We start from the raw sequence: 25,460 nt of genomic DNA on the forward strand, positions 1-25,460 counted from the left end.
TATCAGTACATCCCTCAATCTCATAAAGGGCAAAAACATGACAACCTGTTTTTTCTAATAATGTTTGTTCAGGGATAAATGATGGCTAGGATAGTAAGACCTCTCCTGAGAAGGTCTACACCTGGATATTGCACAGGTAGCATGAATGAGCTGAAATCTAGAGCAGAGGATGATACTAGCCAGTAAAACATTCAGACAATTGAGTCTGGAAGTGAAAAAAATGCTTGGACGGGGGTTTTTTGAGGCCACGTTCAAGTTTCTTGTGCCTGTTTTAATTTTATGCATTCACCTACAAGTATTATGCAAATGACTTTCCATAGTACATTGAGGCCTGATGCAAATGCTCAGCGATTACTGGTATTTTAAAAAGTCATTGATCTGAAATTTTATCTGTTTTTTCTTTCTCCACACATCCTGGCTGATCTGTCGGGTGTGTAAACATTTTTCCCCCTGACTTTCTTGCCTTTAATTTATTTATAAATGTGTCACAGTTTTCCAAATTAAAAATATAATGCAGCACTGTGAATGATATATCTGTGCATTTCACCATAAATACTTGAGGAAAAGATTTCACCTCCATACCTTAATTTAGAGTATATTTCAGCCTCATCCTTTTATCTTTAAATCATTACTAACATGAACATTTTTAAAGTTCTTGAAATGGTAACCTTCATGGTCCTATACACAAAATCAAAACTAAATGGTTAACTAAGTAATGTAACAACAAATGTGCTTAGGTGGAGACACAAGACTATAAATGCTGGAATCTGGAGCAAAAAAACAAACTGGTGGAGGAACTCAGTAGGTCGAGTAGCATCTATGGGGGGGAAGGAATTGTCAACGCTTCGGGTCAAGTCCCTGCATTAGGACAATGTGTTTAGGTTATTACAAATAAAATAATAAATTAATTCACGTGTTTTCATAGTAAAATGATGAATTACAAAATTCTTTACCCATTTAGGGTGCAAGGCTGATCTTGGTCAATGTAAATTTGAATACTATTTTGTGCAATTCATGCTTTAGGAAGATCGATAGGTGTTGAAGAGGATATAGAAGACCTAAATGGTCTCAGGGATGTGACCTTATACTATATCTACATGATTAGATTGGAGAAGTTGTTTTCCTTCGAGCAGAGAAGTCCCAGAAGAAATTTGACAGAGATGCTTAATAGCATGAATAGTTTAGATCAGTGGTGGCAATTTTTGTGCTTGGAGGTTAGAGCAGAAGACAATTGTTGCTGTCACTTCCTACACACGTCAAGCAAGTCCATGGAGGCTACTGAGCATACAAAGTGACATCAATCAGCAAACTACGTCACTTTTCTATCTGTCAAATGCTTCCAGACAGGTCACGGGGGTTTGTATTCTATACCACCCACATGACTTGGTGTTAGTGAAATTGGTCTTTTGCATCCAGAGAAGGCAAGTTCAAGGGAATGGGGGCGGCTGACCTCATTTGGAAAGGGTTAGGATGAGGAGTTGACTCAATTCCTCCTTTCACAGACTGTGGATAAAACCTTACCTGTTTTCCCTCTCATACATTTCTTTGGAGCCACTTCGAAGATGCTCAATTTCCTGGTCTGTTTTTATTCGAATCTGTTCCAATTCATGTCGAAGTTTGTCCTCGTATTCATTTTTGTAATGGTCCCTTTAAAAGGAATTTTAAACATTTTTTATAAATAATCACATCAAAAGAAAGATTAAATATCTTACAGATTTATGACACGATCAATTAAGATACTTAAAACAATTTGTATCTCACTTGTGTGAAATCCATTTCAAAGTTGAATGTGAAGATGTGTGCAAATTTAAACGACTGCTTCAATTAATTTATCAAATGAAATTTTAGCTGTTAAAATACCGTTTAGATTCATTAGCATCGATTTTAGAACTCCCAATCCACTGTGACTCCTTCTTGATCTATTATCTCTAATTGCTGATGTGACAACAACTTCTCAATTTTTCTACTGCTTTCGCTCTGTGACCTATCTCCTAAACTTGCGGCAGCTCCTTCCACCTCCTATCCAAGATCAACAAGCAGGGCTGTCCTGGTAGACCCATTATTTCAGCTTATTCTTATCTCATTGAAGATATTCCTTTAAACCTGGAATCTTTTCTTTTCTCCTTTTGTCCGATCTCATCTCACTTCCATCCATGACATCTTTGATGCCTCCACACTTTGATAATTTCCTGGGCCCAACAAGCTTATCTTCACCATAGATGTTCAATCCCTCTATGCCTCCATCCTGCATCAGGATAGCCTGACGGCTTTTCAACCCTTCTACGAAAAGAAGCCCAAACAGTCCCCTCCATCCCCACCCTACATTGCCAGACTGAATTAGCTCCAACATCAAAGAACTTCTCCTTTAATTCTACTCAATTCTTTCAAATCAAAGGTACAGCTTTCTTTGTGGGATAAGTGGAATACTCCTTACTTCAGTTCCTGCTCAGGGCCTTTCCCTCACCTCTTTTTCTGGTACATCAATGACTGCATTGATGTTGCTTCCTGCTCTCAAGTAGAACTCAAATATTCCATTTCTTTTGTGCCAATTTCCACCCTGCACTCACTTTCAACTCTCACTCTCCCCTTCCCTTTATTGACTTCTCTACCTCCATTTCAAGCATAAGTTAGCAGACAATATTCATTGCAAGCCTAGAGAATCCCATATCCTAGCTTGACTACATCTCCTTCCACCTGACTCCCTGAAAGAACTCCATTCCATTCTCCCAGTTCCTCCAGCTGCAGTGTTTTTCCTTAGCCCTGGATTCTCCTTTACCATAGTAAACAGGTACCTCAACCACGTCTGTTTTATTTCCCTACTCCGATCCCACTATCTCCTCCCATTCAGAGAAAGGATAGTGTTCCCCTTGTCATTATCTTCCACCACATCTTCCTCCACATTCAATTTTTGGCACATTTAATAAGATGCTACCACCAAAGTCTTTTCTTTGCTACTCTGCCTCTTTCAGCATTCTGAAAGGACCATTTGATCTACAACTCTCTGGTTCACAATTTCATCACTGTCAACACTCACCTCACTTCTCATGGCACCTTTCTGTGCAACCACAGAAGACGCAACACCTTTTACCTCTTCCTTTCCCATTAACAAAAAGACAAACAAATCCAATCCAGCTAATTATTGCTCAATCAGTCGACACGCATTCATCAGCAAAGTGACAGAACCTGTCTATCAAGCAGCATTTACTCACAATGCCCAGTTTGGGTTTCACCAGTATCTCTCTGTTCCAGACCTCATCACAGCACTTGTCCAAACATGGACCAAAGAGCAGAATTCAAAGGTGAGATTGTTTGCCCTTGACATCAGGGCAGCAATTGAGCAAGTGTTGCCCTGGTAAAACCAAAGTCACTATGCGAGGTATTTAGTTGCGAGAATATTAAATAAGCTATAAGCTTACATTACCTTTTTATTGGAAAAACAGGCTAAAAGATGTGCCGGTAGCCAAACAATGGCAGGTATTTAAAGAAGCATTTCAGAATTATCAAGGAATATACATCACTTGGGAAATAAAATTTCCTTAAGGAAAGTGATCCATTGGTGGCTGACAAAGAAGGTCAAGAATAAAATTAAAATTATGTTGCTAAAAAAAGTAGTAAACTAGAGACTTGGGGATCTAGTGGTGAGGAGTGAAAGCAAACAGGAATAATTAACCAAAGCATCGACTGAAGTGTAAATTATGAGATTAGATTAGCAAGAAATATAAATAAAGAATGCAATAATTGTGCAATCAAGAAATAAGGAAGGGAGTAGAAAAACTATTCTGAAGGCAGTGAAATTATTATGGGGAATGAGGAAACAGTGGAGGGATTAAATTAATACTTTGCATCTGTCTTTTCTGTGAGGGACATAATTAATGGTATCCCTTTATTTGGGCCACTAACAAGATTGAGGAATTTAAGGTAATTAAATCCTAAAGAGAAAGCACAGTAAAAGGGGATAAATCCACGGGACCCGAGAGCCCGCACCCCAGGGTTCGAAAATAGGTAGGTGCAGAGATGATGGTTGCATCAGTAATGATTTTCCAAAATTCCCCAGGTTTAGGGACAAATATAGCAGACTGAAGGGTGGCAAGTAGAAGACCACTAATTAGGAGATCGGTTCTCAAAAAAAAAATGCTGTAATCAATCACTAAGGACAGTGGTAACAGGTCACTGAGAAAGAGTCAGCAGAGTTTAATGAAATAATTTTTTTATGAGAATGTATCAAGCAAGGGCGGTTAGGGAGAACCAGTGCATGTCGTATATCTGGATTGTCAAATGACAATTAGATACCACAGAGAAGTTTGTTGCATGAAATAAGTACCCATGGAATTAAGGATAACATATGGGCAAGGGTAGAAAATTGGTTACAGGACAGTAAACAGAGAACAGGAATTAACTGGTCTTTTTTAAGTTGACAGATTCTTGCTATTGGTGCTCCTCAGGGATCAGTGTTGGGCCCTCAAGCTATTCACAATACTCATTAATAATTTGGATGAAGAGAGAGAATACAATATATCCAGGGTTGCAAATAATAGGGAAATGTAAGGAGACAAAAAAAAATCTGGAGAGCAAAGACAGCATAACCAAGTGGGCAAAAAGATGGCAAATGAAGTGTAATGTGGGAAAATTAGTTTGCGAACTTGGGTTGGAAAAATAGAAAAATCAGTACATTTTTAAATAGCGTGAAAATAGTAAATGTTTGTGCATGAGGAGATCTGTCTGTGCTGGTTCAGGACATGCTGAAAGTAAATATTTAGATGTAGCATAGCCATCAATTAGAAAAGCAAACACTATATTGGCCTTCATTGCAATTGGATAGAGCACAAAATAAAGAAGCCTTGTTAAGATTGCCCAAGGCTTTGGAATATGGTCTGCAGTTTTGGCTTTGTCATTGGGAAAGGACGCACTGGCCTTGTCGGCAGTGCAACGAAGACTTAAAAGATTGGTTCCCAGAATGATGATTCCCTGTTCTACAAAGTGTGCTTGAGGATATGCCATATTCCATTACAACACACTAAGCCCACTGATTCTGTGCAGGCTCACAGAGCAATCACATCCCCTCACTAATTTTCCCTGCAACCTATTTCCCCGCATTCTCATCAACTTCTCCCCTCCTCCAACCCAGATTCTACCATCCACTTGCACACTAGGGGCAATTTACAGGGACTAATCTGCACGTCTTTGGGATGTGGGAAGATACCAGAGCATCTAGAGGAAACACACATGGCCATGGGGAGAACATGCAAACTCCATATTGACAGTACAAGAGGTCAGGATTGCTGGTGCTGTGAGGCTGCAGCATTATTGCCTGTTCCACTGTACCTATTCTCCATGTAACACAGAAGAATAAGAGATGATCCTAATGAGATATATATAAGATTTTAAGAGCAAATATCAGGGTTGACGCTGAATGATGTTTCCTCAGGGTAAAGTGTTTAACACAAAGGCGGATAGTCTCAGAAAATGGGGCCAACTGTTTAGAGATGAGGGGAGTAAGTTTTTTTTTGTGTATATAAGATTTGTTGTTAACCTTTAGAATTCAGTGCTTCAGACGATTGTGGATGCTCAGTCATAGAGTAGAGATGATGTAACGTTTCAATGCACAGATTTGGAAACAAGTGACAGAACATTTATAGCAACCTCGCTTGTGTTTCATCAGATCATCAGTGCTGGAGTGCACAAGACAAGGCAAGGAGATGCTGAGCATCTGTGGTGTCTTGTATAAGTAAAGTTAAGACAAAACCACATACCTTGAAATCACATATTTTTCATACATTTCTTCTCTAGCTCGCTTTGCCTCCTCAAGGTGAGTTTGGAGGCGTTCTATACGGTCTTCTTCATGTGCACATCGAACATTCAGTTCCATATTTTGGCGATTCAAGTATTCTTTATCTTTTTGCAGCAAGCTAATAGACTGTTGCATTGCTGCTGCCTGAATGGAACACAAAAAATTATCTTTTATTCAAGATCTCTGAATTTTAAGATTATTTGATTTGAACAGTTACCACAGGACCAATAAGTTCTAAGATATAATACTTTTTTCAAGCAAGTCTATCACTAACCAAGTTTAAGTTACAAGTTCCATAAATATTTCAAATTCTACAACAAATATTTAGTCATTAACATTTAACATTCAAATTTGCACTTAAGGTATTCCGTTCTTGATCATATCAGTGTTGTGCCACTTTGGTAATACCAGAGGCAATCAGGTTTTGGTTTACAATCATCATTTAAGTTAGTGCTGTGGTTCTATCAGTGCCATAGTCTAGCACCATTTTCACATTACCATTTCCCCTGATATTTCAACGTAAACCATTAATTTAACTTTTGAATTACATCACATGCTACTTACTCGTTCCTAGATATCTTGAGTGTTTCATTGACATAGTGGTTACATTTGATTGTAACCCAGAATGCTTGAAATTTGCAAAACCCATTTAACAACATATTAACTTGTTCTTTCCTAAAACCTCTCAATCCCTGATACTCAGCAAATCTTTTTGCTCAACCTCCAACGTTTACAAATTTGAGGTTGAGCAAAATTTTTAATCTTAAAAATTTGTGATTTTTAATCATTATTCATTACTTTTAAACCCTTCCTCATTTTCTCCTTGGATATCTAATCTAAGAGCTATCATCTCTCTCCAGCTCTGATGATGAATCTGCAGCTTTGGTGAAGCTAGAAAAATGCTCCATTGCTTGATTATTTTCCACCTCAACATTATCTGAGGTAGGAAAAATTTACCCCCAAATTCACATTTAGTCAACTGGTTAGTTAAGTAATAACTATTAATTATCTAGTGTTAAATTCCAGATACACTATTTTGTTCATGCTAACTGAGTGGTGTGTGTTATCCAGGACACCAATACCTGTACTTTTTTTGCACAATGCTATGTGATCTCTCACATCAATGTTGCACCAAAATATTGATCTAGATTATGGTTCAAGACTTAAAACAAATCTGACAACATAGCGATTGTTAGCAGACTAACATCCAGAGGCTAAAATTATTGATAAAGGGACACATACAAGTCTTAGGAGACTGGGTCATTTATATAAAAAAAAATGAAATAAACTTGAAATTAAAAGTAACCTTCAGTAACATGACTATAAAATTCTATCAGATTCACAGTCTTCAGGGAAGGAAATCTGCCATTCTTACCTTGCCTGCCCTATTTGTGACTCTAGACCACCAATGTGATTGACTCTTAACCAACCCCTGAAATGGACAAGCAAGCTTCTCAGTTCAAGGGCAATCAGAGATGGACAATAGATATTGGCCTAGCCAGTAGCATAAGAATCCTGGGAATAGGATAGGATTTGAACACTACATTATAACCCCTATCTTAATAAGATCAGCACCTCTTTGGATAAATCATTTTTCTCCTTAGTTTGTGCTTTGTGTGTGATTTCAAGTAACTCCAGTCTTTTCCTGAGTTCTGAAGCTTCTTTGTCAAGTGCATCTCTCTCTCTGAAACAAAGCACATGAAATGTGACAGGCAAATTATAGCTATACCTTGCTGAGTTAAAAGCAACACAAATATAAAACTAAAATTTTGAAGATAAAAAAATAAAACAGCATTTTAAAATTTTAATCTTAAGATTTATCACAATCTTTGTTTGTGTAGTTCTCAGTACAGTTGTGTATTGTTATTGTTGCCAATGTAACTCTAACTAGCTAACCTGTTAAAGTTTACTACAGGGTGTTCTTTATGACAAGATTTATAACAGTGAATACAATGTCAACATACTGTGATTTCAAAAGTTCGTGTCATATTGTTATCATTCCCTTTGAATAATCAACTTGCCATCTGTTTCTGAAAACACTGACAGCCATCAGAAACATTGATTTTTCACTCTTGACATATTTAAGACAGCCAAAACAATTGCTTAAGCTATTTAGCAGCCAATTACCTGCTATACATATGCACAGATAGGTGTGGGACAGTTCACAAAGAACTATTTGTCTAGTTCTCAGAGTTTTGTATATTCTATAAGTCTTCTGTACAGCACACACTTTATTTAAACGTTATAATTTAGACATCACAATGAGCAAATCCATCAAGTCACCATGTGCAATGCTACAAGGGAATTGCTCACACACGTCTTCCTTCAAACTTGCACCTGTTATTTGGAACATTTTGTTTGTCCGTGTATTTTTAATCAGGCCAGGATATTAGTTTTAAATTGTACAAAGTGTCAGGTATGCATTTTGAACATTACATTTACTGTAAATTTCTATTCTCATAAGCCATTGTAACAGTGTGGGATTATGCTCCACAGTACCGCTGGCTTTACTTATCAGTTTCAAGGTGGGATCTATTCTTAATTATTTTCATATTTTGAGTCAATATTTGAAATTGTGCGTGTAAGTGATGCAAAAATCATGGATAAAGCTACCAGAAAATATGAAATATGGGCATACTTACTGCTTTACTCGATCATAATGCTCCCTCTTATAGTCTGACTGCTGAATAAGTTGCCTGGTGTCTGCCAGTTCCAGTACAAGGCGTTGACAACGGACTTCCAGATCAGAGCGAGTTTTCCTTTCAGATTCATAGCTCTAAAAATTTTAAGCATGGAAAAGATGAGCATTAAATAATTAGCTTTTCAACACCTCAGCAAATGAGGCAGTCCCTGCCTGAACAAAGCAAGACCTAAACAACATGTATGCTTTGGGTTGATAAATGGCAAGTAACGAGTGAACCAGGCAATGGTCATCTCCAATAAGACAAAGCTTAACCATTTACCCCTGATTTTCGAAAGCATTACTATTGCTAAGTGCCCCACCATCAATATCCTGAGATCACCATTGACTACAAACACTTAGTGGACCAGCCATTTAAGTGCTTTGGCTAGAGAAGATCGAAGTCTGGGTTTCCTGCTGCAAGTGATTTACCGCCTGATACCCCAGATTCTTTCTGCCATCTACAAAGCAAAAGTTAAGGGCATGATAGAATACTCTCTACTTTCATGGACACCAGCCAAGAAAAAGTAGCCTGCTATACTGGCACTCCATCCACCATCCTAAACGTTAATTCCCTCCAGCAGTGCACTGACCCTATGGTGTGTGCCATCTACAAAGTGTATTACTCACTTATGATTCTCTGACAGCAGCTCCCAAACCTATCCCTCTACCCCGAAGACAAGAGCAGCAGGGTGCAAGGAAACGTCATTACTTTCAGTTTTCCTTTCAAATTGCACAGCCTCTTTGGTGGAAATATACATTGTCCCTTCATTGTTGTTGGTTTAAAACCATGAACTGCCTACCCAACAGCATCATGGGAGTGCCTGCACCAGAAACATAGCAACAGCTCGAGAAGGCCAGCTAGGAATGGGAAGTAATTCTGGCTTTCTCAGTGATACTGTTGAACCAAAAAAATGAATAAAAAGTTAAAATGCAAATTATCTTCAAATTTGTTGTTTTAGACCGTCTCAGTAATTGCATTCGCGAAAATAAAACAAGAGGACTACAAAAAATAAAAATGTTTTTACCATTTATTTTTATTAAAATAAAGTTTAATGCAAATGAGTTGTATTTTGTACGAGTCTAATAAGCATCGAACAAAAACTATTGACATTCTGCAATATTACCGCAATTGTTCTTTGATAAACAATCTACGTCAACCATCAGCTAGAACTCCTTTGGTCATTCAAAAAAGGTTAACAAAAAGAAGATTCTGCACAACCTTTTACTTCCTACATACTTAAAATTCTATACACTGGCATAGGTTAACCAGCAATTTGCTCCTACATATGCTTGCAAAATTATCAGGATAGAAGTGATTCTCAATTTGCAGGAAACATCTGAATTGACAGGTAAATATTAAACCAAGATTTTCATGGTCTTTAGTTATTAAAATTAACAATTTTGCCTGAAAACATTTGGCTCCATTATGATTTTAAATGTCAAATGGTGAAAAAACACAGTAACAATGATTAACTTTATTGAATATAAATAACCTCAGTATACAACCCAGCATTCTATTAATATTTCATTCAAAATATTTTAAAAATTAACAGCAGTCCTACAACTGCATTCTGAACACCGTCAATGTCATTGTAAAAATAATATTGATCGAGAGACCAACTACTGTTGGTGGATCTAATTTAGGATGGTTAAAGTATTTGGAAGAAGAGGATATGCAGCAGAACAAAATGTGCCCTGAAAAGAAATGCACATTAAAATGTGAGAAATTAGATTTAAAGAAGTAAATTTGTGACATTAGAAAAGCAATACTGAACAACTTTTAAAAAAAAAGCTGTGATAGGTGCAAAAGATTACTTAAAAAGTAGTGAGTCATAAATAGGGTAAAGTCATACAATTAAAAAAAACTTGCACTTTGTTTTGAATATAGTGTCATACTTTGTTATTCTTGAATAAATCCACGGCATGACAGAAAGCTAATTAGTAGCTGGGAACACAAGGACATGAATAATGTTAATCCATCCTAAAAACTTGTAATTTTATTTTAAAAATAGCAAGAATTACCAACCTCTATCAAGCTATTCAGCTGATTTTTCTGACAGTTGCTCTCTTCCCAAAGGCTAGTTTTCTTCTGTCGAAGCTCTTCAATCTCTTCTCTCAAAGGTCGGACCACTTCATAAAATCTTATCTATTAACAAAAAGAAGCCATGATAAAGGACTATAGACAAACCTCTGATTATATATTTAGCTTAAATGCTACTTTACAAAATGTAGACACAAGAGCTTGCAGATGCTGTAATCTGGAACAAAAACAAACTACTGGAGGAATTCAGTTAGTCAGGCAACATCTATGGAGGCACAGGAATGGTTGATGTTTGAGGTTTGGGTCCCACTTCAGGACTTGACCTGAAATGCGGACTATTCCCTCAGCCTCCACAGATGCTGGCTGATCCGCAGTTTGTTTTTTTTTACCACAATTTACAAAATTAGGAAAAGGAAACTACAGGGTAGAAACTAGTCTTGTTGTATATGTTAAACATGGGATGTAGTAGCTTGTGGATTGAACTCATCTTCTGACAATGCAACTGAATTTCAGAAGCAAAGTTCAGTGCACAAGTGTCATGCATCACACAATTAGCACATACAATGATGGATGAATTTCTACTCCAATTTCTTTTTCCAATGCATCAGTAACACTACAAGTATACATATCTGGCCTCTGAAGAAACAAAACCCTCAAACTCACTCACTTAAGGGGTATGGCAAGCAAAGTGTGGTGCTGAGGCATACAAGGAGACATTAGCGCAGATGAACAAATGGTCATAAGTTTAAAGAATGTCTTAAAGGAGGAAAGGGAAATTAGAGACAGGGATTGAGGGAGGGAATTCCAGAGTTGTTAGCCTCAATGGCCAAGGGGTCCTCTCCAAGGTTCTTGATAGGGGTTGATTTAGAGCCCAGTAATTGTAGGAGTATTGATAACTTAGAGGGTTGGTGGAGATCACAAACATACAAAGGAGGCAACAGCACTGAGGTTTTGCAGGAGCCTTTACGGGTCAGCAAACACTAAGGAGCAGGTTGAATGCAACTTGTTGTAAATTAGAGCAGCAAACAACCTACTGGAGGAACTCAGCTGGCTGAGCAGCATCTGTAGGAGGAAAGGAATTGTCAACGTTTCAGGTTGAAACCCCGTATCAGGACAGTTTCCCTTGGTGTAAATTAGGATACAGACAACAGAGTTTCGGATGGCCTCAGTTTGCAGAGGGAGGCCTTCCCGGAGTACATCGAAACAGTCAAATATAAAAGCAACAAAGGACTGTTGAAAGCTTTCATCAGCATGAGCTGGGTTGGGAATGGTATTGGGCAATGTTATGGAGGTAAAAATAGCGATGATCCAGATATGTAGTTATGAAAAATCTGGTTCAGTTTCAGAAAGTTGCTAGCGAGAGAAATGAAACAGGTGGCTAGGGAAGGAATTTATGGAATTTACCCAATTTACCCATTCCAAAAAATCCAGGAAATTTCTGCTCTTCCATTACTGGATACAAGAAAAGCAACATTGCAAAGAGGGTTCTCAGTGTACATGGAAACTGTTGTTGTGTTTTCAGATCATATCACTGCTAAGCAGAATGTGGATGAGTGGTCAAGGACGGATCCTTCGAGGTGTTGATGAGTAGGAAGAGAAGTAGCTGCAGGTGATTTGCTGGCTATTACTGAACCTAAGGTCATCAACAGTAACATGAGAGCAGGGGCTGATAGAGCAGTGGCGATGGCATTGGGCAGGAATGATCACATATAGGAACCTATTTAAGCATTCATATAAAATATGAATTCTTTGGACTTTCTGGGGATAGCCCACACCAAGCTTCTTAAAATAGCACCAAAGCAACTTCAACTAGACTCTAGCTACCCAACCTGAGTCCAATGGGGCAGGTGCCTGGTATGAGTCAGACACATACTGTGTTAAAACAATAGGCATTAGGCAGATCGGGCTGCACTGTGCCAGCTTCATACTTTATCAAGGCCAATATCGCATACGAGCTCTGTTCTTGATCAATAGCAATATGTGCGCAAAATGGCAAGTCTTTAACCATTTTTCTGCAAAAAGCCTCTTGGTGGGGTTGGATGAGGCACTTATGAAGAAAGTAGTTAAATCTATAATGAAAGCCTGCTTTAGTGCGCAAGGCATAGTCCATGAAGTAGAGAACTATACCGCGCATTTGATAGCAATTAAAATCACTTCCTTTGCCTGGCAGCTTCCTGGCTTATGTGTATTGCACACACAGAGGAAACCCATTTACTTTGGGAATGTGCACATTAGAGCACAAATCAATTGCAATCAAGCTTTTATTTAAAAAATTCTATCACGTAACACGAAGCAATGGACCACGTTATAAAATTTCTAGGCCTCTTTCTTTTAAAGAAAGCACAATGGCACCATCTGGTGAGGAAAATATATCATAACAGATCCAGAGGTGCAAACAATGGAAAGTAAACAGGACTTAATGAATATCAAAGTCTACATATTATTGGAAATAATCAAAGCATCATTAAAATTATTTACTATTGATAGGCCTACTGTACCTTTGTGTGCTTATTGTAATTTTACAAACTACAAATGTCCTTTAAATGGCCAACATTTTATTGAATTGCAAAATATAAAGCAGCCATTCACTTCAGGTCTTACTATTTAGTCGATTATTCTGTGCCTTCTATTGGTAACACCTTTGCAACAATTTTTATATTTTTGTACACAAGATACTTAACTGCAGCAACAATTTCCATTAAAATAGTGCCTAGAATGTAGAAAAAGTAGCTCAAGTCACTTCACGAGTGCTATGAAACAAAGATTGACACTGAGCTATTGGCAGAGATGGTCAAAACCTTGGTTTACAAGTGAGTTTTAAAGACAGTTTGAAAGGAGAAAAGAAAGGTGCAGAGATTTAAGAAGGGATTTCCTGTATTTAGGGATTTAACAGCTGAAGATTTGACGCAATGATGGAACAATTAAATTCAGGGATATGCAAAATAACAAAATTACAGCAGCACAGATATGTTGAGCAGTTGCAAGGCTGAAGGAGATTAGAGATAGGGAAGTGCAAAATCACAGACAGATTTGCGAACAAGGCTGATAGTTTTAAAATCAAGGCTCTGCTTAACTGCGACCCGGCATATATGTCAGCAAACCCAAGGGTCGGGAGTTAATAGGACTTGGAATGTAGGTAGCAGAGTTTGGATGACCTCAAGCTTACACAGAGCACCAAGAGCCCAGTGTTAGAGGCAAGGTACTAGCATGGATCAAAGATTGGCTGACTGGCAGAAGTCAGAGAATAGGGATAAAGGGGTCCTTTTCAGGGTGGCTGCCAGTGATTAGGGGAGTTCCACAGGGGTCAGTGTTGGGATCACAACTTTTCACTTGACACAATAATAATCTGGATGAAGGAACTGATGGTGTTGTGGCCAAGTTTGCAGACAATACCAAGATAGGGGAGAGACAGGTAGCGTTGCAGAGGTAGGGAGTCTGCAGAAGGACTTGGACAGGTTGGGAGTGGGCAAAGAAGTGGCAGATGGAATACAGCATAGGGAAGTGTGGGGTTATGCACTTTGGTAGGAAGAATAGAGGTGTAGACTATTTTCTAAATGGGGAGAGAATTCAGAAACAGTCCCAGTTCAGGATTCCCTTAAGGTTAACTTGCAGCTTGAGTCAGTAGTGAAGGTGGCAAATGCAATGTTAGCATCCTTTTCAAGAAGACTAGAACATAAAAGTAAGGATGTAACACTGAGGCTTTATAAGGTGTTGGTCAGACTGCATTTTAAATATTGAGAACAATTTTGGGCCCTGTATCTAAGGGAAGATTTGTTGGCCCTGGAGAGGGTTCAGAGGCGTTTCACAAGAATGATCCCTGGAATGAAAGGCTTAATGTACGAAGAACATTTGACGTCTCTGGGCCTGTACTCGACAGAATTCAGAAGGATGAGGGGTGATCTCATTTAAATCTATTGGATACTGAAAGGCCTGGATAGAGTGGACGTGGAGAGGATGTTTCCGTCGGTAGGAGAGTCGAGGATCCGAGAGCACAACCTCAGAATAAAGGGACGTCCCTTTAAAACTGAGATGAGGAGGAATTTCTTCAGCCATAGGGTGGTGAATCTGTGAAATTCGTTGCCACAGAGGGCTGTGGAGGCCAAATCATTGGGTGTACTTAAGGCAGAGATTGATAGGTTCTTGATTGATAAAGGAGTTTAGGGTTATGGCTAAGAGGAGGGAGAATGGGGTTGAAAAAAAATCAGCCATGATTGAATAGCAGAGCAGACTTGATGGGCCTAATGTTCTAATTCTATTCCTATACCTTATGAAGACCAGTCAGCGAGGGATGAATCACAGATATTTACAACACTGGAGGCCACTTCAACAATCATGTCCAAGACAACCAAAAATAAATTATGTCGGCTAATCCCACTACTCATGTGCCCAAACCAAGGCACTTCAACAGCACATCTGGATATTTATAAACGGGATGAGATTTTATCTCTACCATAGTTGGAATAGTCATGTAGTTCTTTCTCAGTGCTTCATTTATCATGATATTTATTTGTTCCTCAATCTTGCCCTATTTCACACTCTCAATTTTCAATATGATCAGTACAAAATTCAATTCTAACCAATCAAATTTGAATCTTTAGATTTTTCCCACCACATTAATTTAAATCCATTTGCACAGTTGCATTGCTAGAAATTATACGGGACTGCAGTTTAAGGCAATTAAATATTTTCTGCAACAGCTCTGTGGTTAAATAAGGGCATTACAGTGAAATACATTTTGCTTGTACTTACAGATACATATTCTGGGATGGAAAGCTGGTCTTCAGGTCTAGCCTTTAATTCCACGTACTGATCTTCAGTCAGATCCAGATCTCGTAAACTACGGCGAATGTCCCCTGCTCGTTCCTGCAGCTGCAGATTTGTCTGTTCAAGATGTTTCTGCCTTTCTAAGATAGCCTCCATTTCTTGCTTTCTTAGATCTTGGCGTCTTCTGCTCCATAAATCAAAATCATTTGTTAGCACAGATTTTGCTTATTATTTTAAAAAAGCATACATTTTGGTTCTGTAATTAAGTACCTATCATTGACAGTAATGGAATAAAATTGATTTAATTACCAAAAGGAGATACCCAAAATTGCACATCTCTTGCAAATATAGTTCTGATTTATGTCCTTCCAGTTCAGATGATATTAGAATGAAATGTTCTATATGTGTCCTCATTCAAATTAATTCACAAGAACAAAGTGATTTTCAACATTTCATGATATATTGGAAATGTTATTTCATTATCCCACAGATATCTTGTTAGAATAACTGCAATTTTAAAATTTAGACAACTGGTTATAAGGACAGCAACTTTTGAAACACATCATCTCTTGTGTACTGCAAACTCACCTGGCATCATCCTGCTGAACTTTCAGTTGGTTTTCCAAACGGACCTGTAGCAATTGCTTCTGGTGAAGAGAATCGTTCAGTCTTTCCTCCAAATCTTCTATCTACGTCGCAAAGAAACAGTGAAAGAAGTGTGTTTGTGGATGGGGAGGTAGGGGGTGGGCAGGGGGGACTGAACTTGGATGGTTCAAAACAATGTTTCTCCGTAAAATTTTAAAAGGGCCAATCTGCCTAGAATAAGGTATCTAACTGTAAAATGTATCCCTGGTCAAAGGGGCCAAGTCACGCCAGCAGATTCAAAGGGACTGCTCACATTCAGCTGCTCCCAAGTAAGAAAGAAAGATTTGAACATAGTCATATTATAGTATTACAGTATTATAGAGTCATATAGTTGTACAGTATGGAAGGCGCCCATGCCGAACAAGTTGCCCAACTGCCCAAGTCTGACTTGCCTGCTCTTAGCCCCATCCCTCTAAACCTTTCTTATCATTGTATCTGTCCAAATGTCTTTTAAACATCGTATCTTTCCCCTCTCACTTTAAACCTGTGCCCTCTAGTTTTGAACTCGCCTACCCTGGGATAAAGACCGTGGATATTCACCTCATCTATGCCTCTGTCCATCTGCTCTGTTGCTGGGATTCATTCCTTGCATCATGCTGGGGATTTAGTCATTCCATTCAATTCACAAAATAAAACTGATTTTCAACATTTTAACTACATATTGGGAATGTTTCTCTCTATCCCACAGATGTTATAAGAATGGACTGTCTGAGCCAGCCTAGTTTAGGAAGAAAGCATAAACATATCTCATTTTTATTGGATGTTTTTAATAATTTCTTAATAATTTCATGCATTTTTTCTCTTAGGATTTTTATAATTAAAAGAAAATATTTACGACAACGTTAATAGTGTTAAGAAGTCTCCGGCTTTGGCAGAAGACTTTTCTGGGGGCAGAACTTCACTGTATTCCAACTGAGACCCACTTGCTGTTGAAGCCTCACTGTCCTTCCCCAGTGCAGGAGGGAAGCAGGTTTAGCCACTTACATTCAGGGCAGCTAAGTCCTAGCAGGCATTGGCTGGGAGCTGAATCCAGTTTAATTCGGCCCAAGAAGTGCACTTAAAACAAAAAAGCCATCCTATAAGATTGTTTCAATACTTAACAATATTTGCAAATTTATCAAGACCAACTATGTTCTATATTTAATAAACAGACCATATATACTAGCCACATTTACTCAGCTCGAAACAACTTCTAGGTCCATTACTTGTTCCCACAATAATACTCTGAAAATCTTGCAAACTCTTGAAGATCTGTAGTACAGTTATATACTGTTGTATAATAATAGAACCCAGCAAGGGTTATGATGATCTAATAGCTTTGAGGGAAATAACAATTGGTTCTGCAATATTAACAACCTAACAGAGAGCATGTTGTAATTTTTGTATTGTGCAGTTAGTAGAAAATATACTGCCAGTAATAACCTCTGAACTTCATCATACTATTTCTATTCTGCAGGACATCCATGGACATAGAAAATAGCAATGTGTAGCGACTCACCATCCGAGCAAGCGAACCGGCTCGGCGGTCGGGTCGCGCATCGTCAGAGCAGCGAGGCCCAAGATGGCGTTGGGCCTTTGTCTTCCCCAAGCGACAGGGAGAACCCGCACGCGGGAAAGGTTTGATGACGTAGCGTATACGTCATTTCCGTTTTCGGTGGGCGGGAACGGTCTCTCTTAAAAGGCCTGTGCAAGGCGGGAAAATAAACCAGTTCTTGTTCTGCAACCCATTGACTAGTGTCTTGTTTTCACATCGCGGTAGCAGCCACTACATTGGTGACCCCGACGGTCCAAACGGATTTTGGACCCGCACAATGGACGACAACGCAGCAGCCAACACAGTGGCACTCAAGCTGCCCACCTTTTGGACGCTTCATCCCAGCATCTGGTTCAACCAGGCCAAAGCACAATTCCACCTTCGGCAGATCACCTCCGACTCCACAAAGTACTACCATGTGGTCAGCTCTCTGGACCAGGAGACAGCCGCCCAGGTTGGAGACTTCATCCAGTCTCCTCCGGAGGAGATAAGTACCCAGCTTTCAAAGACCTTCTGATTCAGACCTTCGGCCTCTCCTGTCGCCCGCCTGCTTCATCTCGACGGCCCGGGGGACAGATCCCCATCCACACTAATGAATGAGATGCTGGCATTGGCTGAGGGACACAAGCCCTGCCTGATGTTCGAACAGGCCTTCCTCGAACAACTACCCGATGACATTCACCTGCTGTTGGCTGACGCCAATTTCAGCAACCCACGTGAGGTAGCTGCCCGGGCAGATGACCTGTGGAAGGCCAAATGCGAGAGCAGGTAGTCTGTCGGCCAAATCGCCAGGCCGCGAGCCCAACGCCTGCCTAAACCAGTCCCAGCAACCGAGTGACCATACCCCAGAAACACAGACGACGACACTGGCGACCAGCTGTGTTTCTACCATCAGAGGTGGGGCGCGGAGGCCCGTCGATGCCACCCACCCTGCAAGTTTCAGGGAAATGCCAGGGCCAGCTGCCGTTGATGGCTACGATGGCTGGCTACCAACACAGCCTCCTATTCCTTTGGGACAAGCAGTCCGGGCGGCGTTTCCTCGTCGATACTGGAGCAGAGGTCAGTATTTTGCCCCGACCAGCCGCGACACTCGTAACAGGCGACAAGGTCCTGTACTCAATGCCGCAAACGGCACAACAATACGGACTTACGGTGGCCGTACACTTCAATTACAATTCGGCGGCAGCCTTTTTACCTGACCTTTACCCTTGCCGCCGTCGCCCGACCACTCCTAGGAGTCGATTTCCTTCGGGCCCACAGCCTGCTAGTCAACCTGCGAGGGAAGCGGCTAGTGCACTCCAGAACTTTCCAAACCTACCCCCTGGGAGAAGCCAGCCTACCAGCCCCGCGCCTGGCCTCCATTTCCCCGTCTGGTGACGAGTTCACCAAGCTCCTAGCTGAGTTCCCATCAGGTTTGGCACCTCAGTTTACAAATTCTATGCCCAAACACGGGGTGTGGCACCACATCATTATCACAGGGCCACCCTTTCATGCCCGAGCATGACGACTACCTCCAGACAAGCTCCGCCTGGCAAAGGAAGAGTTCCGTCGCATGGAGGAGCTGGGGATCGCTCGCAGGTCAGACAGCCCCTGGGCCTCCCCCCTGCACATGGTCCCCAAAGCCGCCGGTGGGTGGAGGCCCTGCGGCGACTACCGCAGGCTGAATGATGCCACCACCCTGGACCGCTACCCCATCCCTCACTTCCAGGACTTCGCGGTGAACGTACATGGGGCCCGCATCTTCTCCAAGGCGGACCTCGTTTGGGGATACCACCAAATCCCGGTCCACCCGGATGACGTCCCCAAAAGTGCGATTATCACCCCATTCGGCCTCGTTGAGTTCCTTCCAATGCCGTTCGGCCCTAAGAACACCGCGCAGACTTTCCAGTGGCTGATGGACACGGTAGGCCGAGACTTGGACTTCGTGTTCATTTACTTAGATGACGTACTAATCGCCAGCCATGACCGCCAAGAACACCTTTCCCACCTCCGCCAACTGTATTCCCGTCTCCGTGATTTCGGCCTCACGATCAACCCGGCCAAGTGCCAATTCAGATTTGACTCTAATGATTTCCTCGGCCACAGAATCACCAGCGGAGCAACACCCCTACCCGCCAAGGTAGACGCTATCCACCATTTTGCCCCTCCCAACACGGTCAAAGGCCTGCAGGAATTCCTGGGGATGGTCAACTTTTACCATCGGTTCATCCCTGCAGCAGCCCGTATCATGTGCCCTTTGTTCTCGCTGATGGCTGGTAAGGGCAAGGACATTGCCTGGAACGACGAGGCTGCGGCTGCCTTCATTAAGGCCAACGATGCCCTGGCAGACGCCACGATGTTTCTACACCCTAGGACAGACATCCCAACCACCCTCACGGTGGACGCATCCAACACCGCGGTTGGTGGGGTACTGGAACAACTAATAAAAGGCCATTGGCAACCCTTGGCACTTTTCAGCAGGCACCTTAGACCACCTGAACTGAAATACAGCGCTTTTGATCGGGAACTTCTAGCACTGTACCTGGCAGTCCGGCATTCCCGGTACTTTTTAGGAGGCAGGCCTTTCACCGCTTTCACTGACCATAAGCCTTTGTCCTTCGCCTTCTCCAAAGTCTCCGGTCCCTGGTCAGCTCATCAGCAGAGACATTTGTCCTACATTTCTGAATTCACAACGGATATCCAACATGTCTCCGGAAAGGACAATGTCGTTGCTGACGCACTTTCCAGACTGACCATCCACAGCCTGTCCCTGGGTGTCGACTATACAGCCCTGGCTGACTCACAGCAAGCTGACGACGAGCTGCCCAGCTACAGAACCGCAGTCTCGGGCCTGCAGCTCCAAGATTTCTTAGTCGGTCCAGGTCAGCAGACCCTCCTTTGCGACATCGCAACAGGTCAACCCCGCCCTATAGTTTCTGCAGCCTGGCGGAAACGCGTTTTCGATTCGATACATGGGTTGGCGCACCCGTCCATCAGATCAACTGTCCGACTGGTCACCAGCAAGTTCGTCTGGCATGGCCTGCACAAACAGGTCAGTGAGTGGGCCAGGACTTGTCCGCACTGCCAGACATCAAAAATCCAACGACATACCAAGGTCCCGCCACAGCAGTTCGACCACATCCACGTCGACCTCGTTGGTCCTCTGCCAGTTTCAAGAGGAGCCCGGTACCTCCTTACCATCGTGGACCGGTTCACAAGGTGGCCAGAGGCAACCCCTCTATCTGACATCACGACTGATTCCTGCGCCCGGGCACTGCTCACAACTTGGATCTCACGTTTTGGTGTTCCGGCCCACATCACTTCAGACAGGGGAACCCAGTTTACCTCCAGCCTCTGGTCTGCATTAGCCAACATGCTGGGGACACAGCTGCACACCACCACGGCCTATCACCCTCAAACGGGTTAGTGGGAAGTTTCCACTGCCATCTAAAATCAGCCTTAATGGCCCACCTGAAGGGTCCTACCTGGGTCGATGAACTGCCTTGGGTCCTGCTCGGCATACGCACTGCCCCCAAGGAAGATCTCCACGTTTCATCAGCTGAACTCGTGTACGGGGCACCCCTGGTCGTCCCAGGGGATTTCATACCCGCCCTTCGGGGCCAAGAGGAACAACCCACGGCAGTCCTGGAAAGACTGCGTGAGAGGCTCAGCAACTTGACACCGATTCCCACTTCGCTGAATGGTCAAGCCCCATCTTTTGAGCCCAAGGAACTACGAGACTGTAAGTTTGTTTTCATTCGCAGGGGCACACCTTGGGCATCGTTGCAACGACCATACGAGGGGCCGTTCCAGATCATCAGGAATAATGGGTCCACCTTTGTTTTGGACATTGGGGGCAAGGAAGAAGTCTTCATGATGGATCGCCTCAAACCGGCCCATTTAGATCTACAACAACTGGTCAAGGTTCCAGCACTGCGATGCAGAGGCCAACCTCCTAAGCAACGGCTAACACAGCCTGCGAACATTGGGGACCGTATCGCCAGTTCTTGGGGGGTGGGGGGGGGGGGTTGTGTAGCGACTCACCGTCTGAGCAAGTGAAACGGCTCGGCGGTCGGGTCGCACGTCATCGGAGCGGCGAGGCCCAAGATGGCGTTGGCCTTCATCTTCCCTGAGGAACAGGGAGAACCCGCGCACGGGAAAGGTTTGATGACGTAGCGTATACGTCATTTCCGTTTTCGGTGGGCGGGAACAGTCTCTCTTAAAAGGCCCGCACAAGGCGGGAAAATAAACCAGTTCTTGTTCTGCAACCCATCGACTAGTGTCTTGTTTTCACATCGTGGTAGCAGCCGCTACAAATATGACTAAATTTCTTTTCTATTTAAGAAAGATAAATCAAGTGCTTTTGTTACTATTTGTGAATTCTTTTCAAAAAGGCATATCAGTATTATTCAATACAGAAACACATATGGCAATTGCTTTATGGATTCAAAACCTGATAAATTAGGCTTAAACAGTTATATAGAATGTATACACTAGAAAATGAAACTTGGCCTGAGTAGTCAATGTCAGTGTTTAGACTCCATCTAAGGGACCACCCTATGTCATCTCACCCTTTTCAATATACCCTTCTATTCTTTATCGTACTTTTTATGCTTCCCTGCAAATATAACCACCATCTGTCTCGATTACTCCATAAGGTAGGTTACACATTCTATTCCCTTTGTCTTTTTTCCATCCCACTCCCAGCCTACCTGCAACCTGAAACCACTATTCTAGTTCTGATGAAGGGTTTTTGACCTGAAATATTAAGTCTGCTTGACCTGCTGAGTGTTTCTAGCTTTATTTCAGATTACCAGCATCTGCAGTTTTCTGATTTTTATTCACATTCCAAACACTTCACAATCCAAAGCCATGACATTGTCCTGAAGGTGGAACTTAAAAACTTACTTTTGTGAGGTATTCTACTTTCAGGTTGTCAATAATCAGATTTTTTTGTGATAACTCAATCTTCAGCAGCTGCAAGTTGTGAAGAAGCTCCTTCCTCTCAATGAGCTGCTTGGTGACTTTGGCAGAAGCTTCCCTCTCTTCCGATGAAGATACATCATCTGTTGGCACAGTTGTTTCTAAACTGATATCCTCAGACTCAAAGGAGCTGGAAACATGGGCCTTGTTCTCATCTTTACCCTTCTTCCGAGACATGGTTTTCCTTTGGATGAAGCTTCTGGATTCTAAATATGAAAGAAATAATTTTGAACCCTCTCTTCCTCAAAACTTAGATACAGTCAAACTAATCACCTCTTTATTACCCAGAAAATGAATTCCATACAAGAATCAGAGGTTTAAAGAAAGCAGCATTTTATCAAGAAAAATACAAAAATCAAAAATAATAAACTCACTTCAGTTATTATTAAGCTTTCTAGAGTTCAGATCAGGGGAGTATCCATCTTTTATATGTTCATTCATTAACTCACAAGATGTGGCCATAAAGACCAACACTTTTGCCCATTCTAAGTTGTCCTGGAGCAAGTCTCTTAGAGTCATAGAGCAATACAGCACAGATACAGTCCCTTTGGCCCAACCAGTCCATGATGACCATGTTGTCCACCCCGCTGGTCCCAGTTTCCTACGTTCGGCCCCTATCCCTCCAAGCCCCAACCATCCATGTACATATCCAAGTGCTTCTTAAATGATTCTAATGTACCTGCCTCAACCACTTCCTCTGGCAGCTCATTCCATATACTCACCACCCTCTGTGTGAAAAAGTTGCCCCTCAGGTCCCTTTTAAATCTTTCCCCTCTCAGCCTAAACCTATGCCCCTAGTTTTGGACTCCCCTACCCTGGGGAAAAGACATCATCCACCATATCTATATCTCTCATAATTTTAAACATTCCTGTAATATCGCCCCTCATTCTCCCACGTTCCAAGGAATAAAGACCTAGCCTGTCCAACCTCTCCCTGTAACTCAGGCCCTCAAGTCCTGGCAACATCCTCGTAAATCTTTTCTGCACTCTTTCCAATTTAACCACGTCTTTCCTCTCTTCTTGAACAGCTGCTGGATGTGAAGTGAAAGAAATAACATTGCGCTAGAAACAACAAAATTTTAAACTCAGTGGGATTGCAGGATCAGTGATATTGTTCCAAGTCAGGATTGTGTGCGACTTGGAAGGGAATATGCAGATATCAACTCTCACATGCACCCTATGTCCTTACCCTTCCATGTTGTGTACGCCATAAAATCTGGGGTATTTTTGAAGAAGGCTTGATGTGATGCTGCAGTGTATCAGTGATAGAGGGAATGAGTGTTTCATATGATCTGTGGATTGTCAATCACATATGTTGCTTACTCCTGGATAGTGTCAAATCTCTTCACCGCTATTGGTGGCACATCCTCAGACAAGTGATCAGTATTCCAACACACTCCCAATGACCCATGAGGTTGGTGGAGGGCCATTGTGGAGTCAGGAGATGAAAAATTTGCAACAAGTTCACAGCTTGCCTGCTCTTGTGGCACTAGCATTTACGTGGCTGGTCCATGTAAGCTTCTGCTCTTTGGTTACACACAAGATGCTTATAATTAGGGATCTGATGATGGTTATGTGAATGAATACCAAAGGAAGCCTGACAAATTCTCCACTGTGGGAGAGGTTCATTGCTTGACACCTGTGTGACAGTCATATCATCACAAGCCAATACTTTGATGCTGGATGAAGAAGTACAAATATTCTTACAGGAGTCAATTTCAAATAAAACATTGGATCACAGTGGAGGAGCTAACAGAGCTACTGCAGAACTCCAGCAACCCACGTTCAATCATGACCTCCAGTTCTGAGTTTGTATGTTCTCCCTGTGACTGTGTGGGTTTCCCCAAGTGCTCTGGCTTCCTCACACATCCCAAAATGTTCCCTAACGTGTAGGTGAGTGGCCACAGAGGTCACGTGGACCAGTGCAGCTCTGAAGGAGGGCAATCAACCTACCAATTCTACACCAGCACTTCTGAAAATCAGTCCAGTTCCCCCAACCAAATTCTGGGTCAAAAAAACATTAACAAGTATGTTACATAGAGGAAAGAAAGGCATAAAGGTTTCTGGCAAAATGAATATAATATAGCAAAATGTTACATTATCCACTTTGGCAACACAGAAAGTAGATCAGCCATGATCCTTTTGAATCGTGATGCAGACTTGAAGGACCTACTCCTACCACTTATTGATATTGGTTTATTATTGTCACTTGTACCGAGATACAGTGAAAAACTTGTCTTGTGTACCAATCGTACAGGTCAATTCATTACACAGTGCAGTTACATTGAGTTAGTACAGAGTGCATTGAAGTAGTACAGGTAAAAACAATAACAGTACAGAGTAAAGTATCACAGCTACAAAGAAAGTGCAGTGCAATAAGGTGCAAGGTTACAATGTAGATTGTGAGGTCATAGTCCATCTCATCGTATGTTCTCATTTCTTTTCCCTTCAACACTGGCAGCTTTAACTTCAACTGTCTATAGAACTAAGCAAATAGAGGAGTACGTGCCTGCTTCACCATTCAATAAGACTGTGTCTGATCTGTTACCTGAAAGGCACTATCTTGCACTAACCCATATCACTTGATCCCTTTAATTTTCAAAAATCTAAAATCATCCTTCTTACTGTTTCTGCTTCTCTCCATTTTAAAAATCCTCTTAAAGCCTACTTTATTGTCCAGGACTTAGGCCATCTATCATGATATTTGACTCACATTCAAAACCGCTGAAGCAGATCAAGATGTCTCATGTTACCCTGAAGATACAACTTGTTGTCATTGCTCTTCCTTTTCTGACATATGCTGTTTTTGTTGGAGACTTCTTGGATTTATGTTTTTTAAAAAGACTTTTTATTTATGCATTTTCTTGTTTTTTCATATGCAGACTTTCCCTGTGTTTTGCCATGCTTTACGCACTGATGTGTCCATTTTTCACTGCAACTTGTATTTCTAGACCACATTTAATGCAAAATACTGAAATACACCAAACCAATTTTGACATCAGGCCACACATTAGGGCACATCATCAAAAGGCAGTCACAGACC

At 41.6% G+C, this 25,460-nt stretch overlaps 1 protein-coding gene across 2 annotated transcripts in view; it reads right to left on the reverse strand.

Moving 5' to 3' along the window:
- pibf1 (progesterone immunomodulatory binding factor 1) overlaps positions 1–25,460 on the reverse strand; it is an 84,654-nt gene that overhangs the window by 57,110 nt on the left and 2,084 nt on the right. For both annotated transcript variants that reach the window (XM_052026711.1, XM_052026712.1), the window contains exons 2-9: positions 22,343–22,623; positions 15,865–15,965; positions 15,262–15,460; positions 10,498–10,617; positions 8,431–8,564; positions 7,364–7,472; positions 5,751–5,932; positions 1,522–1,647 (exon numbers count right to left, since the gene is read on the reverse strand). In XM_052026711.1, coding sequence (XP_051882671.1) covers positions 1,522–1,647; positions 5,751–5,932; positions 7,364–7,472; positions 8,431–8,564; positions 10,498–10,617; positions 15,262–15,460; positions 15,865–15,965; positions 22,343–22,594 — 1,223 coding nt within the window. In that variant the 5' untranslated portion in view covers positions 22,595–22,623. The remainder of the gene's footprint in view (positions 1–1,521; positions 1,648–5,750; positions 5,933–7,363; positions 7,473–8,430; positions 8,565–10,497; positions 10,618–15,261; positions 15,461–15,864; positions 15,966–22,342; positions 22,624–25,460) is intronic.

Source organism: Pristis pectinata, chromosome 11, assembly GCF_009764475.1.
Source record: "Pristis pectinata isolate sPriPec2 chromosome 11, sPriPec2.1.pri, whole genome shotgun sequence".
NCBI lineage: Eukaryota > Metazoa > Chordata > Chondrichthyes > Rhinopristiformes > Pristidae > Pristis > Pristis pectinata.